The 16,712-nt window shown below is 46.3% G+C and overlaps 1 protein-coding gene across 9 annotated transcripts in view; it reads right to left on the bottom strand.

The window, feature by feature from the left end:
* birc6 (baculoviral IAP repeat containing 6) overlaps positions 1-16,712 on the bottom strand; it is a 133,310-nt gene that overhangs the window by 25,941 nt on the left and 90,657 nt on the right. For all 9 annotated transcript variants that reach the window (XM_060933236.1, XM_060933233.1, XM_060933231.1 and 6 more), the window contains exons 61-65: positions 16,687-16,712; positions 15,799-16,099; positions 13,912-14,129; positions 13,443-13,607; positions 13,151-13,316 (exon numbers count right to left, since the gene is read on the bottom strand). The exon at positions 16,687-16,712 is cut by the window's right edge and continues 171 nt beyond it. In XM_060933236.1, the coding sequence (XP_060789219.1) occupies positions 13,151-13,316; positions 13,443-13,607; positions 13,912-14,129; positions 15,799-16,099; positions 16,687-16,712 (876 nt within the window). The remainder of the gene's footprint in view (positions 1-13,150; positions 13,317-13,442; positions 13,608-13,911; positions 14,130-15,798; positions 16,100-16,686) is intronic.

The following is a 16,712-nucleotide window of genomic DNA, read 5'->3' on the forward strand; positions in this document are numbered from 1 at the left end:
TAAACCGAAGTTTAAATGAAATATCATCAGGATAAATATTATGGGATGTTGTTGAGGGTGCTGCAGAGAACGATGGAGATGCTCTCTGACACACCAACATCGCCATGTTTCCCTGAATGAAGTCTTCAAACACATCGGGAAATCTGGAATATTCAGCTCAGAGGAGAAAAAGCAGGAACACAGCTGGGGCAGGAGGAAAAGGAAAGAGCATGCGATAGCGAGAGGACGAGAGAGACTGTAAATAGTGTGTGTTTTGGCTAAGCTCTGTGTCTCCTCTCCCTTCAATGTCAGTGTCTGTTGTGAATTCTCCTCACATTCCACCTGCTCTTTTCCATCTCTTCCATCCAGACACTGATTTACTGCGCGCGCGCACACACACACACACACACACACCCCTCTCTTTAATCAGACACTGTGAGTGGTGTGTGATCAGCTGGACGATAAATAATGTTAGTGTGAGCACTGAGGCACAGAAGGAGACAGTGTGTGTGTGTGTGTGTGTGTGTGTGTGTGTCCTTGCGTGCGTTTCTGGGACAAGTTCGTAACTGAAGCTTTTAGGACGGGGCAATGAGGAGAGACAGAAATATAACACATCACACTTCTCTAATACCCTCAGGTGGAGTAATGTGGAAGAGAGAGAGAGAGAGAGAGAGAGAGAGAGAGAAGGGACAGGGGAGAGAAGAGGGAGAAACAAAGACTGAGAGCAAAAGAGAAAGAGAGAAGAAGCTGTTGTATCAATAATGTAGCAGAATGAGATCTAAAATATGAAGTACATCAGCTTTTCACACTGCTGTGTCTCAGAGGAGAACATGAACACAGAGTGTGAGTGAAGACGGGATTTCAATGACGATGTGTTTTAAAGGGAACTCCGATGGACAGAATGTGACAGTTTGATGCATCACTGTTCATCTGGTGAAAGTGGAAATGAGATGGACTCAGGAACACAGCGCGAGAGAGAGAGAGGAGCAATGAAAGAGTGTGAACACCAGGAAGGCATCAGGACCTGATGGCATCTCAGATAGGTTCCTGAGAGCCTGTGCAGACCAGCTAGCACCGGTGTTCACAGAGAGCTTCCACCTCTCCCTGGCTCAGGCAGTGATTCCCAGGGGCTTCAAGCAGTCCACTGCTGTTCCTGTCCCACAGAAACGACAGCCCACTTGTCCTAATGACTCCCGTCCACTAACACTAACCTTACTTGTGACGAAGTGCTCTGAAACACTGGTCACACACTTCATCACCTCTTCACTTCCTACCAACTTGTACCCACTACAGTTCACTTACCGGTCTAATCGTTCCACCGATGACACCATCACACCACATCTGCACACAGCTCTCAGCCACCAGAATTATGTGAAGATGCTGTTTGTGGACGAGAGTTCTGCATTCAACACAATAACTCCCTGAAAGCTCTTGATGAAGTTGAAGGATCTGGGACTCAGCCCATTACTGGGTCGGTGGATCCTCAACTTCCTTTAACAGACAGACCGCCGGCAGTAAGGGTGGGGAACCCCCCCCATCACCCTCAGCACTGGAGCCCCCGCTGTACTCTCTGTACATGTACGACTGTGTCACCTCATCAGACTCCACCACCATCAAGTTTGCTGAGGACACTGTTGTGGTTGGCCTGACCTCCAGTAGCAATAAGGTCATCAGAAACCTGGAGATCTGGTGCCAAGACAATGACCTCCTCCTAAACGTCAGCAAAACAAAGGAGCTGATCGTGGACTTCTGCACAAAGCAGGGGAGGAACTACAAGCCCCTCAACATCAACGGGACCCCGGTGGAGAGAGTGGACAGCTTTCACACTAACCCTAACCCTGTCATGGTCCTGCCACATCAACATCCTGGTTAAGAAGGCCCACCAGCCTCTGTTCCATCAGAGGTGCCTCAGAGACTTCCATCTTCCACTGAGGGTGCTGAGGAACTTTTATTCCTGCACCATCGAGAACATCCTGACAGGAAATATCTCCACCTGGTTTGGGAACAGCACCAAGCAGGACAGACGGGTTCTCCAGAGTGTGGTGCGATCAGCTGAGCACGTCGTCCACACCGAGCTCCCTGACCTGCAGTCCATCTACACTGAGCGGTGCCGGACCAAAGCCAGGAAGATAATGAAGGACCTCAACTACCCCAACCATGGACTCTTCTCCCTGCCGAAGTCAGAGAAGTGCTTTCGCTCCCTCAAGGCCAACATGGAGAGAAAGAGGAGGAGCTTCTTCCCTCAGGCCATGCAGGCTCTTCATCAGGACGATAACGGTCAATAACTAGGCCTCATCACCACTTCACCCTCAAACCCCCCCCCATCTCTTACACCTCTCCGTGTAATTCCATCTCTCTAAAGTGCAGTAAACACAGGACATTTCCACTGGACCTCTTCGTGCAACTGCACTTCATTACAGTGTAATATATATTTATACACATCCTGTATAGTGTGCCTTTTCTGCAGAGCATTTATCACATTTTTATTCTTTATTCTATTTATTATTACATTCTATTTCACTCCCTTTCTCCCCTCCAAACTGCCCTCAGGGAGCGCTGCACTCAGCGTTTCACTGCGTGTCGGACTCTGTACGATTGTGTATGTGACAAACTTGAACGGTGATGAGAAAGTGCACGCAGACGCACAGGGAAACGACACGCTACAGTGTCAACGTGTGTGAAGGTTTCCTCCAGGGTAACACCACGGTTATTTCATGTTTATGGAAGGAGTCTCCAGTGTCGCATCTGTTCTTTTCAGCACTGGTATGAAACAGACACGGGCTCGGCCAATCAGAACACACCGTCAGAACAGTAACGGACCTCTGGAGGTCTGCAGGTGAAATCCACTACAGGATAATAACCGCGAGGAAATCCTCCAAAACCCCGTCAGCGTCCTGCACACACTCACATTAACGACTTTACTGCAGCCTCCATTCAGCTCTCCACACACACACACACACACCTCAGAGAGAGGCGAGAACTCATCCCTTACTCTCTCCCTCTCACACACACACACACACACACACACACACACTCTCCCCATCCTCTCTTTTATTCACACAAGAGGGCATAATTAACCAGGACAGCCTAGGCAGCACGGTGGTGTAGTGGTTAGTGCTGTGGCCTCACAGCAAGAAGGTCCGGGTTCGAGCCCCGTGGCCGGCGAGGGCCTTTCTGTGCGGAGTTTGCATGTTCTCCGCGTGGGTTTCCTCCGGGTGCTCCGGTTTCCCCCACAGTCCAAAGACATGCAGGTTAGGTTAATATGGGACGGCCTTGGGCTGAGGTGCCCTTGAGCACAGCACCGAACTCCCAACTGCTCCCCGGGCGCTGTTAGCATGGCTGCCCACTGCTCTGAGTGTGTGTGTGTGTGTGTGTGTGTGTGTGTTCACTGCTTCAGATGGGTTAAATGCAGAGAGGAATTTCACAAGTGTGTGATGAATAAAGTTGTGCTTTCTTTCTTATACAGGGTGTGGGGTTTGTTTATTTATTTGGGGGGGGGAGGCGCCAGAGAGAGAGCACCCACCCACGTTTATACAAGTGTGTGTGTGTGTGTCTGTGTCCACATATGCACGTGTTGGTTTCTCTGTATACCTGTGTGTGTAAAACCCAGTAGCAGCAGCAGGCTCGTCGTCCTCAGACACACAGTGTGTATAAAAGTGTGAGTAATAAATAAAGTGCATCTCGTTATTAATCCCTCAAACACCATCAGTTATTTATTGTTTCAATCTGCAGTGATCTGGACCCTGGGGATGAATTACACCTGGCCTCCAACACACACCCACACACCGGGGTTCTCACACACTCAAAGCAGCTACAAGATCCAACATGGCCGCCTCCTGCTGCCACTTCACTCCACCATGAACCAGATTTCTGTCCAAATCAAAGGATCTGCAGCTAAAGTGAAATCAACACCTGCATCGACTCAACCATAGAAATAAAAATATAAAAGGATCCGCACTGTGGGTAAAGAAACCTCGTCCCTCCCTCTCATCCGTACACCCGCATCAGTGCTGAGCACCTGCTTGGAGAATAAAGACCACAGATGCATTAATAATTGCGCTGATCAAAATTGTCACCTTATAAACACACACACACACACACACACACACACACACAGGGTTATGTGATACACTGATGGTCAACCAGCACAATGCTATTAGTATGATCACTTACAGTGTGAGTGTGTCAACCAAACAAACCCAGGACCAATTAAAACTCTGGACCACCTGAGCCCAGGACTATCCAATCCCAGGACAATCCGAGCCCAAGTCCATCTGACCCCAGGACTATCCAAAAGCAGAACTACTGGATAACATGTTCTGTTGAAGCCAGGACTATTTGATACCAAAAACATCCAACACCAGGACTATCCTGTCCCAAATCTACCTGATCAAGACCATCAGAACCCAGACTATCCAGCAGCAGGACTACACAAAACCAGGACCAACCCAATCCCATGACCAGTTGAATCCAGGACTATCCCATCCCAAATCAACCTGATCGTAAAACAATGCAAAACCAGGACTATCAGATCCCAACGCTACCCGAGCACAAGTCCATCCGAACCCAGGACAACTGGAAAACAGGGCTAATCACACGCTGCTCTTTTTTTGGGCTTTTTTCACCTTCATTGGATAGGACAGTGTAGAGACAGGAAATGAGCGGGAGAGAGAGACGGGGAGGGATCAGGAAATGACCTCGGGTCGGAATCGAACCCAGGCCCCCAGATTTATGGTATGGAGCCTTATCCACCTGAGCCACGACGCCCCAAATCACATGATGTTCAGTCAGAAGCTTTCCCTATGACTTTTACAAACACATCGACGTTGGAGACTCCTCCCACTAAATGTTTAACATCTCCTTACAGTAAATCTCTCCGCATTAACGATCACATGATATCTGAAGAAGTTTACAGGAGCGTCTGCTGCACCTGCCCCCGTGAATGAGCCGTTACTATGGAAACGATAACGTATCAGAGCGAGTGCATTAATAGAGACCTGCACTACTGTCAGAGCTGCTGTTACAGAGAATTAAATCAACACCTGACAATCAATCAGAGTCCAGAAAGAGACGCTTTGTAGTGAAGCGAGAGAACAGTCACCTTATCACGCCTTGAACCCGAATCTACAGGGTGCCAAACCTGCACCCTGACCACAACGCCAAAGAGCCAGGCAGTCAGAGCACACACTCAACCGCAGCGACAGGCACGCCGTCACACACCTTACAGCTTTTAATTCTTAACTTCTTTTCAGTGTGCCATGGTGTCAGATTTAAACACAGCAGAAAGGCTTTCTGAGAACAGGTTTAGCTGAGAACACACACACAGATTAATAAAGTCCGGATTAAAGACTGGGAATCAAAGCACATTCCGAAAATAAACACTGCAAATAATTAGTGTGAATACAGCTGTGATACCTGACAAGTGAACAGAGAGGAAAATTAAAGGAGAGCGCGACTGAGTGAGCGTCCTACCCCACACACAGAGAGAGAGAGAGAGAGAGAGAGAGAGAGAGAGAGAGGAGGTTGTGCTCATGGTGTGGAACAGCTTTATGAAGTAAAGCTGAATAAATGGAGCGTGATAATACTGAGGTAGTGTTTGGCATCCGTTAATACTCCTACACACACACGATAAAACACCACGCAGTGTGTGTGTGTGTGTGTGTGTGAGAGAGAGAGAGAGAGATTGAAAATGACAAAGACTTTCTGAATTAGACATGGAAAAAGGAAATGAGTTCTGCCTTTATGATGAAGACTGAGCACGCTCAGTGTAGAAAAGAGGCGGGGCTAATCATTTCTCACACCCGTACTCCTCTCCCCTCATCTCCCTCTCTCCAATAAAGAATCTGTCCATCTTACTCTGTTCCTCATTCATTAACACCAACAGAAGGGTGATTCCCCAACATACAGTGGCCGCGCTCAGTTAAAGAAAGTGGGCGGAGTCTGTAAAACCCTCCATATCTCTGGATGGTGGAAAACCAGGAAGTAGCGACACTCACGAGCACCAAATATTACAGCTCTGGGGTTAAAAAAAGGGAATGAGAATACGAAAGAGGGAAAGAAACGAGAGGAATAAATGTCGAAGAGACAACAAAAGTAAGAGGGGAAAAAATGAGAGAAAAAAAAAAAACAGGTAAGGAAGGGATGAGAAGGGAAATAAAGGAAAGAAACAAAGAGAGAGAGAGAAAAGTAAAAGGACCAAAAGGGAAAACAGAAAAAAAACAGAAAAGAAAAAATGAAGAGAGAGATATAAAATTAAAGGAAATCAAAAGAACAGGAAGGGAACAGAAAAAAGTCAAATATCGAGATGGATGGAAGGAGAATAAAGGAGGGAACAAATGAGAGGAAAAGAAGTAAAAGAAAGGCAAATGAGAGAGGTCAATTTATTTGCTTTCATTAGTCAGATTTGTTACCGTGTGTGTGTGTGTGGCTCATTCTGAGCTGCTAAGAGGTTAGTCTGAGACAGGAGGAGTGCGTGCACGAGAGAGAGAGAGAGAGAGAGAGAGAGAGAGAGAGAGAGAGAGAGAGGATTTCTCTAAGGTGCGTGTTGCTGCTAGCAGACTGGAGAACGAATCGCAGTCCGACTCACATGAAACAAATGCTGCAACGAGACCGGAATACTGACACGGAGAGAAGAGGAAAAACGAGTAAGAGAACGAGGGAAAGGGGGGAGAGAGAAAGAAAAAAAGAGAGAGAGAGGGAGGGACGCTGGGGACTGAGAGTGCTGTCTGCGCTGCGTAACACACACACACTCGCAAGCAAGGAGATGCAGCTGTAGACACTATTCCTCTCTCTCTCTCTCTCTCTCTCTCCATCCGCGTGTCATTCTGTTTCTCCGGTCCTGATGCGGGGAGCATGTGGAGCATGTTGCCTTCGCCGGCTCACATCACACGCCAAAGGGTAAGACGCTCCAATATTTTCCATCCATCCCTCGCCCCGTCCTCATTCCCTCAACTCTGTGTGTGTGTGTGTGTGTGTGTGTGTGTGTGTGTTTTCCTTCACATTCATCTGGCATATGTTCAAGGAAAAACCTCAAGAGAGAGAGACGAGCAATTTATCCTGAAATAAAAGCATTGTGTGTGTTTTCAGAGAGGGGACCCCATCATCACCGTAGCCTCCTTTTGTTTCCCCGTTCCTCCACAGCTGAGCGATGCGTGTGTGTGTGTGTGTGTGTGTGTGTGTGTGTGTGTGTGCAGCGACACCTCGTTCCTCTCGCTAGTTGATCCGTCATGCCGTTTTCAGACACACACTCATTTTCAGTCTCCTGGACCACCAACATGTGAGAGAGAAGGAAACAGCGAGACAGGAGAAGCAAGAGAAAGAAAGAAAGAAAGCAGGAAAAGGAAAGAAGGCTAGAGAGATGGTTGGAGAGAGGGATAGAGGGAGGAGAGCAGCAATGGGACGCTGCCTTCAAAACGGCAGCGAGCAAATTCCTCTCCACTGTCTGCCTACACTCACTCACTCATACCATCTCCTCCCATTCACTCTCTCTGCATCCCTCTCTCATTCCTCATCCCTCTCTCTCTCTGTGTGTGTGTGTGTGTGTGTGTGTGTGTGTAGATAAACAGTGCTCAGGATGGGCACGACGGCCATCAGCATTGAGGAAGCCAAGGAGGAGAGGGAGGAGTCTATCCTGGCCCTGCTGGGCATCATCGGCACGTTCCTCAACCTCTTCGTCATCGTCTTCGTTTACATCTACACCACACTCTGAGACAGGAAGGGGGAGGAGCAACGCTATAGAGGGTGGGAACTTCTCGACTGGGCAGGAGCGAGAGCGAGGACGATAACCATGCAGGAAGACGTGGAGGTGGATGGAGAGGAGGAGGAAGAGCGCCACAGCGCCGATTTGGGGAGATGACAGAGGGATGGATATGAGGTGGTGGCGCAGGGCCTTCTGTATTAAAAGGGGAGGGGCTTGAGAAGGTTTCAAAATGCAAAAAAGGGACAAACTCCTAACACATACAGACACTATTTGGATTTGTGGACAGAAAGTGGGCAAGGTTTCCTGTCCAGGAAGAGAGGCGGAGTTTAACACACTCATACTGTTCCAAAACTAGATTTAATCCTGAATACTCCAGCGCTCTCTCATTGGCTGGGTCTTGGGACCTGCATCTGATTGGCCAGGAGGATTTCCACGGTCAAGCTAATGATGTCGTTCGGCTAGCATACGCTAAAAATACGGATTTATTACTACTATTATTATCACTACTATCATTTTTATTTTTTTGCTAGCACAAACTGAGAGCATCAATGAAACCTGAAGTCTTTTGGCTTAAATACTGCCGTCTTATTGGTCGAGGAGCCTTTTGTTTCTACGGTAACACCAATGACTTGGGGATAACGTGCTGTCAGCACCCTGTAAAAGCTTTTAAACTTTTACACTGCTAGCAATGAGGACATCGACCTGAGAAAGAAGACAGTCCTTCTAAACAAAGGGTTTAACTATCCGGCTCTTGGGCTTTTCTCTTATGGGATGGAAGAATTTTCTATTTTTTGTGGTAACACCAATGACGTGGCTATTTTAGGGCGAGCACATGCTCAACATGAATAATAATTAAAAAAAAAGAAAAGAAGAAAGCACTCTGATGGCAAGCATGGACTGAAAGATTTTAGAAAGAAAAGTTTTTAAAATCTAATTACGATACTACCGTCTTACTGGTTGAGGTAATGATGATCCAGCGTTATATAAGCTAAACCTGTAAAGACTGGGCTCTGATTTTTTTGGACAGAAGAGAGAATGTTTAAAACTCATTGGATGAATGGATGAGGGGGCGGGGCTTAAGCTACCAACACGCCTTCCGAAGCTACAGTTCATCCCAGATTATTAAAAGCTCTGAACGAACACTGAAATCGTCGAGAACTTCGAGAGAACGTTACGTTTCTGTGGTAACAGAAATATCCATGATGTCCGGCGTCACCTGAAAAAGTCTCAGAATGATGAAAAGAACAGCATGAAGGACAGAGGAGGGGGAAAAAGGAGTGATATTTTTCTATTTTAAATTAAAGTGAAACGGAGTGGATTGCATCAGGAGAGGAAAAGGACAACGGATGGAAGTGTGGAGCGCTGACAGAGCCTGAAGAACATTTCCAGATGTGGTCCTGATACGGCTCGTTTTTCCTTCATCGCTGTCAAGAATCCACTCGTTCTCCAACTGCCAAAGGACAGAGGGATGAAAAGGACAGACTGTCGCATTCTCTCTGCAAGGTTTTCTCTAAAAGACGGAGATTTTATACACACACACACGACATTATCTAATAGGTGTGCTGTGCCATGGGGGGTCTGATCAATAAAATGGAGCATCTATTCGCACAGGTGTGTAGATCTTTGGGTCTGAGGAGTGTGTGTGTGTGTGTGTGTGTGTGTGTGTGTGTGTGTAAAACGTACATACAAAGGACTGAACACGTCCCATGGTCGCAGTAATGACAGTCAGGTGAAGGCAGCAGATGGAAGGAGGAGGAACATAATGAGGCAGCAACGTGCTGTAGTCAGTCAGTCAGTCAGTCAGTCAGTCAGTGACGACATGCTGCAACGCCACCAACAGGAAGTGACACGCCATGTTACTGATGACGTTCACGTTTCAGGATAAAGTGAAAACATGTGCGTTCAGGCTCCAAACGCAATACAGCATACATAAAAACATCGATATAACACTGAACTCGAGCCCAGGAGATCAGAGTTACAGGTGAAGGAAGATCCAACCTTTATTTTTCCCCCGGGGGAAGGGGGGGGGGGGATTTATTATTTATGTAAATAATTTTACTTTAGAGGTTTCAGTTCAGGTTAATCAAAACAATTCAAAGGCAGGTATGACTGCAGATAAAATAAGAACAGAAACACTTGTGGAATGTGTGTGAATTTTTGTAAAACTGATGAAGCTCCAGGTGTGTAATGGTGATCTACACGCCAACAATAAATAAAATAAACTGATCTACTGTGTTCCGTTACATATTCATCTCATCCTAATGACAAAAAAGGTAGTATCTGACCTCCTGAAGAGTACAACGGTCTGTTCCTCTGAAGGAACCTGTAAAAAGCTGCTGGAGCTTCAGTACCAGACCCGACCCTGAACCAGACCCAGCGTGTGGAAAGGGGGGGCGGGGGGGGGCACACCTTCAGAGGGAAGATACAAAGCTCCTAAAGCAGGTTCAGACTACAACCTGTTATGATCATGTGACCTACTGATGATCATGCATGGCCACGCCCCCTAAAAAAAAGTACTGAAAAATCAAAACTATCAGTCTGTGTTAAAGGGAAGTGTGTGTAGCACACATGGTGTGTTTTTGAGAGGAGGACACACACACACACACACACACACACACACACACACACACTCCCCCCAAACTGGCCTGTTCTACTTGCACCTCCTGTTCTTTCTCTCCCTCATTCCCATCTTCCCTTCTTCATTAAGCAGTTCCCTTTATCCTCTGCGTATGAGTTGGGGCTTTAACACACACACACACACCCTAGAGAGTCGTCATCAACACACAAACCCCCTGTCCAATATTCACTCTATCATTGGGGATTCTTAGCATTTGTGTGTGTGAGAGAGAGTGAGTGAGTGAGTGAGTGAGAGAGAGAGAGAGAGAGAGACAGAGACAGAGACAGAGAGTGAGTGAGTGAGAGAGAGAGAGAGAGAGACAGAGAGAGAGAGAGAGAGAGAGAGAGAGAGAGAGAGAAAAAACACAGTGAGTTGGGCTTTGATATTTTTATTACTAGTTTAGCAGAAGACGCAATTTTATTTTTAAAAAGTATTTACTTGCAGAGTCTCGTCGTAACCATGTCTCGCTTCCTCCGTGTGTGTAATAGTTAAACTGCAACAATATCTTTAGACCAGCAGCACAGAGAAATATCAATAAATGAAAAGGTGGGCATGGCCCAACTGCTACTGTGGTCTCTTGTGGGCGTGGCCTGTCCAGCTTTTCTTTTCTCTTTTGAAGATTTATTGGCATCAAACAGTAAATGGGAACTAACTGCGTGTGTGTGCGTGCATGAGAGCCACTGTGTTTATCTTCACACATGTAGGGAGTGAGAACACACACACACACACACACACACACACCTCTCTGAGTGAATGAGAATGTGTCAAAGTGAAATAGTGTCAATGTGCTGAATACACTCCACTATTAAGACGTGTGTGTAATTACTAATTATAAAAATGTGTTAAACCCGCAATTCTCTCTCTCTCTCACACACACACACACACACACTCATTATGCAATTAAATCATTAAAGGTCTCCTTGCATCGTTTTTTCATTAACTGTGCAGTGGTCTCTAGTATGAACGAACGCCCTGTGAGCCGGTTCTGGTGAAAAACATGCTGTGGTTCTCCGGTTTCAGGCTGTTCTAGTTTGCTGGAGCAGTGGGTGGGGACAGAACGACAGGATTTCAGCTCTTACTCATTAATATTCATGACATGTAAACGTGTTAGCTCTGATTGGCTAACAGCACTGTGACGCTCCCTCCAGTGAGTCAGAACAAGCAGATGTGGGGGTCTTACTACAGCGAGAGAGAAGGAACAAACTGCGAAGGGAAAAATACCGCGCTGACGTCATTGAGGTGCGACGCGAGGAAATAAGAAAAATTCAACAAATGTTTGGGTTTTTACTGAACAAACAAACGAATAAAATGAACAAGTGACTTAAAAAAAAGAATGTGGGTGCCTTTGTAAAAACTGTTTTGATTGGCTATTATGGTCTCGACGTCGATGTTTTGACCAATAACAATGCAGATAACACGAATTTTACATCACATTCAACGAGACTAAAGATGGCGACTTACAAATAACATGTAAACATCGTTGGAGTTAATAAAGTTTGAACAGCATGAAGGAACATACCCCAACCCCCCGAAATTAATAAAAAAAATTCTCAATGGATTTGGCATAATATAAAAAGGTCGTTTTTTTATTCAGAAAAAGCGGGAAACTCTCATCCCTGCCGAGCTTGTGGCCGTGTCATGCATGCTAATGTGGAGAATATGAACATGCTGTTTTGTAACAAAAACCTTCGAACAAAAAGTTCATGTTTTACTGACAGCTTGTGAGCTGGTGGTCGATCGTCTTGACGGTACAGACCCAGGGATTAAAAACAACCTCGAAGCAAAACCATGACTGAAGGCAAAGAAGTTTGAAAAGCCACTGTGGTTGAAATGATCAGAACACAGCACTAACGCTGCATTACACTGCGCTGGTGGCGTCCCAAAGATAAATTACAACCATTTCTTCTTCACCTTTTCTATCTTGGGCTAGAAATGCAACGTTGATGTGTTACTGCCACAAATAACACAGGCACGAACTTGTTCAGACACGTTTTCAGCTTGCTGTTCGGTCCTCTTCGTTAGCTACTGATGAGATGGGCTCTGCTCAGTGTTGCCAGATACTGCTGACGTTTTCCAGCCCAAAATATGTTCAAATCCGCCAAAATGCACTTAAAACCGCCCAATCTGGCAACACTGGCTCTGCTATCTCTCCTCGCGCTTAAATCCGAACTTCCTTCCTGTGGGCGGTCGCAAGCCAAGGTGGGCAAGGCTTGCGACGAAGTGACGCAAGATTGTATGGCTTTTTCAGATCCGCTCGTTTTTCCGACTAAGCTAATACAGGGAATGGGGGTAGAATTACATTTTCACATGCAGCATGCAGATGCAACTCGGAGTGAACTGTGGCATTTCAAAAAGAGCCAGTATTAAACGCTTTCAGGGGAAGGGCATCTTTAACTGATTAAAAAAGTGAAGAGGAAAATCTAATCCCGATCCATTCTCCACTTTCACACTGATCTTAAATCACACACTGCAGTGACATGATGGACAGAGAAATAAAGAGAGTGAGACAGAAAAAGACAGAAAGAAAGAGAAAATAAGAGAAAGATAGAAACAGAGACTGTGTGAGAGCAACAGAGATGTGGAGAGTGAGACAGTTAAAGAGAGGGGGACTGAGATAAGGACAGACAAGATAAAGACAGAGTGATAAAGAAACAGACAGATAGCTAGCTAGAGAGAGAGAGAGAGAGAGACACACAGACAAGGGCTCCATCTGCTGGCAAACTGCAAATCTATCAACACAAGTCTGTTTCACTCACACACACACAAGGAGGGACACAGAGAGATAATGAGAAAGAGAAATGGAGAGAGAGAGAGAGAGAGAGAGAGAGAGAGAGAGAGAGATATCAGTGAGGTACCAGAGTCGTTGCGCAGGTAAGACGACATGGCGGGGATGAGGCAGGACTGACTGAGGAGCTCCTGCAGGACGGAGGGCAGAGCGGCGCTGCTGTGACTCCCACCATCCACCAACCCCAAATCACCCGAACACACACACCCCGCCGGGTTAATGTAGCTCGCCAACACCTGTGCGCGCACACACACACACACTCACTGAAGCATATTGCTCACAGAGACAGGAATGAAAGGTTTTATAATGTTTTAGGGTTATGTGTGTGTGTGTGTGTGTGTGTGTGTGTGGGTGTGTGTTACCTGCAGCAGACAGGTGACATGCTCCTCCTCCAGTCTCTGTTTGTTGAGTGCCTGCTCCACGTCCCAGCCCGACGCTGTGGATCCGGTACCAAAGCCGGTTCCCTTGGCCCAGTATAGCTGCTGATCATCAGCACTCACCACACCCTGCCCACTGGAGACCTGCGGCTACACACACACACACGCTTAAGTTTCCAGAAACAAAAGTCAGGACTAAAATAGTGTTAAACCCAGGTTTTGCTCGTGCAGTCCTTCTGAAACACACTCCTCACTGGAGGGCACTTTATTTCTGAGACATCTCTCTGACAATGCTGCGAGCGCACATGTGTGAGATTCCTCTCAGGCTTCAGAACGTCTCTGTTTCACAAAATAAACACGGGTCACGTGGCTCGGTGTAAAACATCAATCAGTCCTGAGCAGTGAGGTGGGGCTAGGAGTAACGGAGGGGGTGTGTGCGTGTATAAAGTCTGACCTCAGAGTGGTTGGAGTTGGAGGAGGGGACGCGGGGAGCGTGGTGACTCAGAGCTGATAAACAGGCGAGGATGAGGTGAACAGCACCGATCTCCAGAGCCATCCGCCGCAACAACACACCGTCATCTGTGGTGAGGGGCGTGGAACTGAAGAGAGAACGCAGAACCAAAAACGGCAGAGTGGGGAGAACGTTCGCCGAGGGAGACTGCAGGATATGACCTGGGGGGTGAGGAGTGAGAACGACAGAGAGACACGCAGAGAGAGAGAGAGAGAGAAAATTTCATATCAATCCTTTATCCATACTGATATGATGAAGCTCTCAGTTGTCAATCACACAGTCAGCTGGAAAAAAAGTTTCTAATTTACATTTTGAATCTCTCTCTCCACACACACACACATTTTCCATGTATTACATGTGTACAAGTGAAATTATCAAAGACAGAGTAACAGAACATGTCAATCTCTCATCTCACCCCCCCAACTGTCCACACCAAGTACACGCTGAAATCAACCCTGAACCCTGCTGTCAATCACCCACACATTCCACGCCTGAGGGCTTTACACACCGCCAGCTCATTTACACACAATCAATCACACAGTCAGACGGCACCATCAGAATGGCTGCCTCCTGTTCAAATACATGTGTGTGTGAGTGTGAGAGAGAGAGAGAGAGAGAGAGAGAGAGTTCATTTGCTAATCACACTATCAGTTATTAAGTGCGCGTGTGTGTGTGTGTGTGTGTGTGGGGGGGGGGGGGGGGGGGGGGGCATGCCCCCTCATATTTAGACCTGAAACCCATCAGCACTGTGAGATTGGAAGAAATTGGGTTCCTGAAAATCAGAACTGTCTGATTACAATCATGTGGAAGCAAATCAGGAATTTAAACTGAACCCTTACACACACACACACACACACACACACACACACACACACACCTCGAGTTACTCGGGACTCAAAACCTCATTTCCTTCCTCATTTCCCCATTTATTTACTCCCCCTCAGCCACACCCTCACCTGTGTACCGGTCTTCATGCTGTTTGCTTTTAAAATTCCAAAATAACAACGGAATTAAAGAATAAACAAACAAACAGTCAAGGACGCACTATTTTAACTCAAACACAAGGGCTTAATTAAGGTCTTGTTTTATAAATCAGACACTTTTATTAAAACTAAATTACTACAAAACTGAAGATCTGCATGTTAAAATAATCTAATTACTGCTTGATGACCTGTAATAACAATAAACGCTGAAAACGTTTAACAACTCTAAATTTTAAATTCACATTGTTCTCGATTCCCCATGTTAGAACTTTAGGTTCTAGTGTCAAGCAGTAGGAGCTTTTATTACGACTTTAACGACTAATAAACTCATTAATACTTTACTAAAAATGTTCTATATGATAGAAGTACAATTTTATTTCACTAATTAGAGAGTACAAAGTGATCAGAAGGTTTCAGTAACTTAGATAAACAAATCTAATCGAGCATCATGAAAAATAACGACTCAGTTTTATACTTCAGTGTATAATTTACAACACGCCTGCCAAAATCTCAGATTATTCCCATTTCCTCTTTATTAATATTTACAGAGCTCACGTTTGGATCCTTTTATTTATTTTAGTGTTAAAACATGGAGGAGAGGAACATGTGGAGTTCTTAAAGTCATAAACTAAAAATAAAATAAAAGCCAGCGCAGTGTGAGGAGAACGGACAAATCATCAACCGGTACGAAGAACGGTTCAGGACGGCCCCAAACCACGGCAACACTCAAGATCAACACTAACCTACTTCACACTGAATCAGCAGGGGGCGCTGGAGTGCACTGATTGAGGGTACATTAACCCCACCTGAGTGTTGCATTATTAAACTGGCGTAAGGTGAGACTTACTGCCCTCTCCGTCGTCCGTCACCCCCAACACCAGCCTGAGCAGGCACTGGGCGTGTTTGCGCTCCTTCAGCAGGACCTCAGCGTATCCTGGTAGGCGCAGGAACAGGCCGAAGGCGGCCAGAGAGTGGGCGGGGATAGGGGAGGTGGTCTGGACGGAGGATTTGATTGGCTGTGGCTCGGTGGCGACGCTCTCAGGTGCTTCGTACACCAGCTCACCCGACTGCTCGATGGTCACCCACTCAAACTGCTCACTGTCCTTCGGCTTCTCCTGAGAGGACGAGGCTACCACAGGGGTGCTGACCTGCACACACACACACACACACACACACACACACACAGTCAAAACATGGTAACAAACCAAAAAATATCTATGAACTTCAGAAACGAATCAGTTCTGGTTTAATGATTTTGCTGTGGTTACAGTCACTCTCACTTTATTTATAAACATTAGCCACGTGTCATTTCTGTAACTCTCATCCAGACCACGTCCCTCCCATCATCTGTAAACTTTAAACGTCGGTCTTGTTTCTAAACTTGGACCATGAGCTTGGTTTTTCATGGAACTCATAAGTTTATTTTTTGCTCAAAAAAAGCAGCAAGTCTGGAGAGCCAATCAGATTCAAGAACAGTAGAGTAAAGGATCAGGTACAGATGTGAGACAGGTGCAGGTCAAGTGTGTTTTAGAACAATCCAATTCTCCCTGAAACCAGATCATGAGAGAGCGTGCGTGTGTGAGAGAGAGAGTGCAAGCGAGAAAATGAGAGAGCGACAGAGTGCGTGTGTGTGAAAGAGAGAGTGCACGTGTATGCGTGCGCGCGCGCGAGAGAGAGACAGAGAGTGCACGTGTGTGCGAGAGAGCGTGCGTGTGTGTGAAAGAGGTACACGTACCTGCTGAATCACGTCGGGGTAGAGCA

This window comes from Neoarius graeffei, chromosome 11 (genome assembly GCF_027579695.1).
Source record: "Neoarius graeffei isolate fNeoGra1 chromosome 11, fNeoGra1.pri, whole genome shotgun sequence".
NCBI lineage: Eukaryota > Metazoa > Chordata > Actinopteri > Siluriformes > Ariidae > Neoarius > Neoarius graeffei.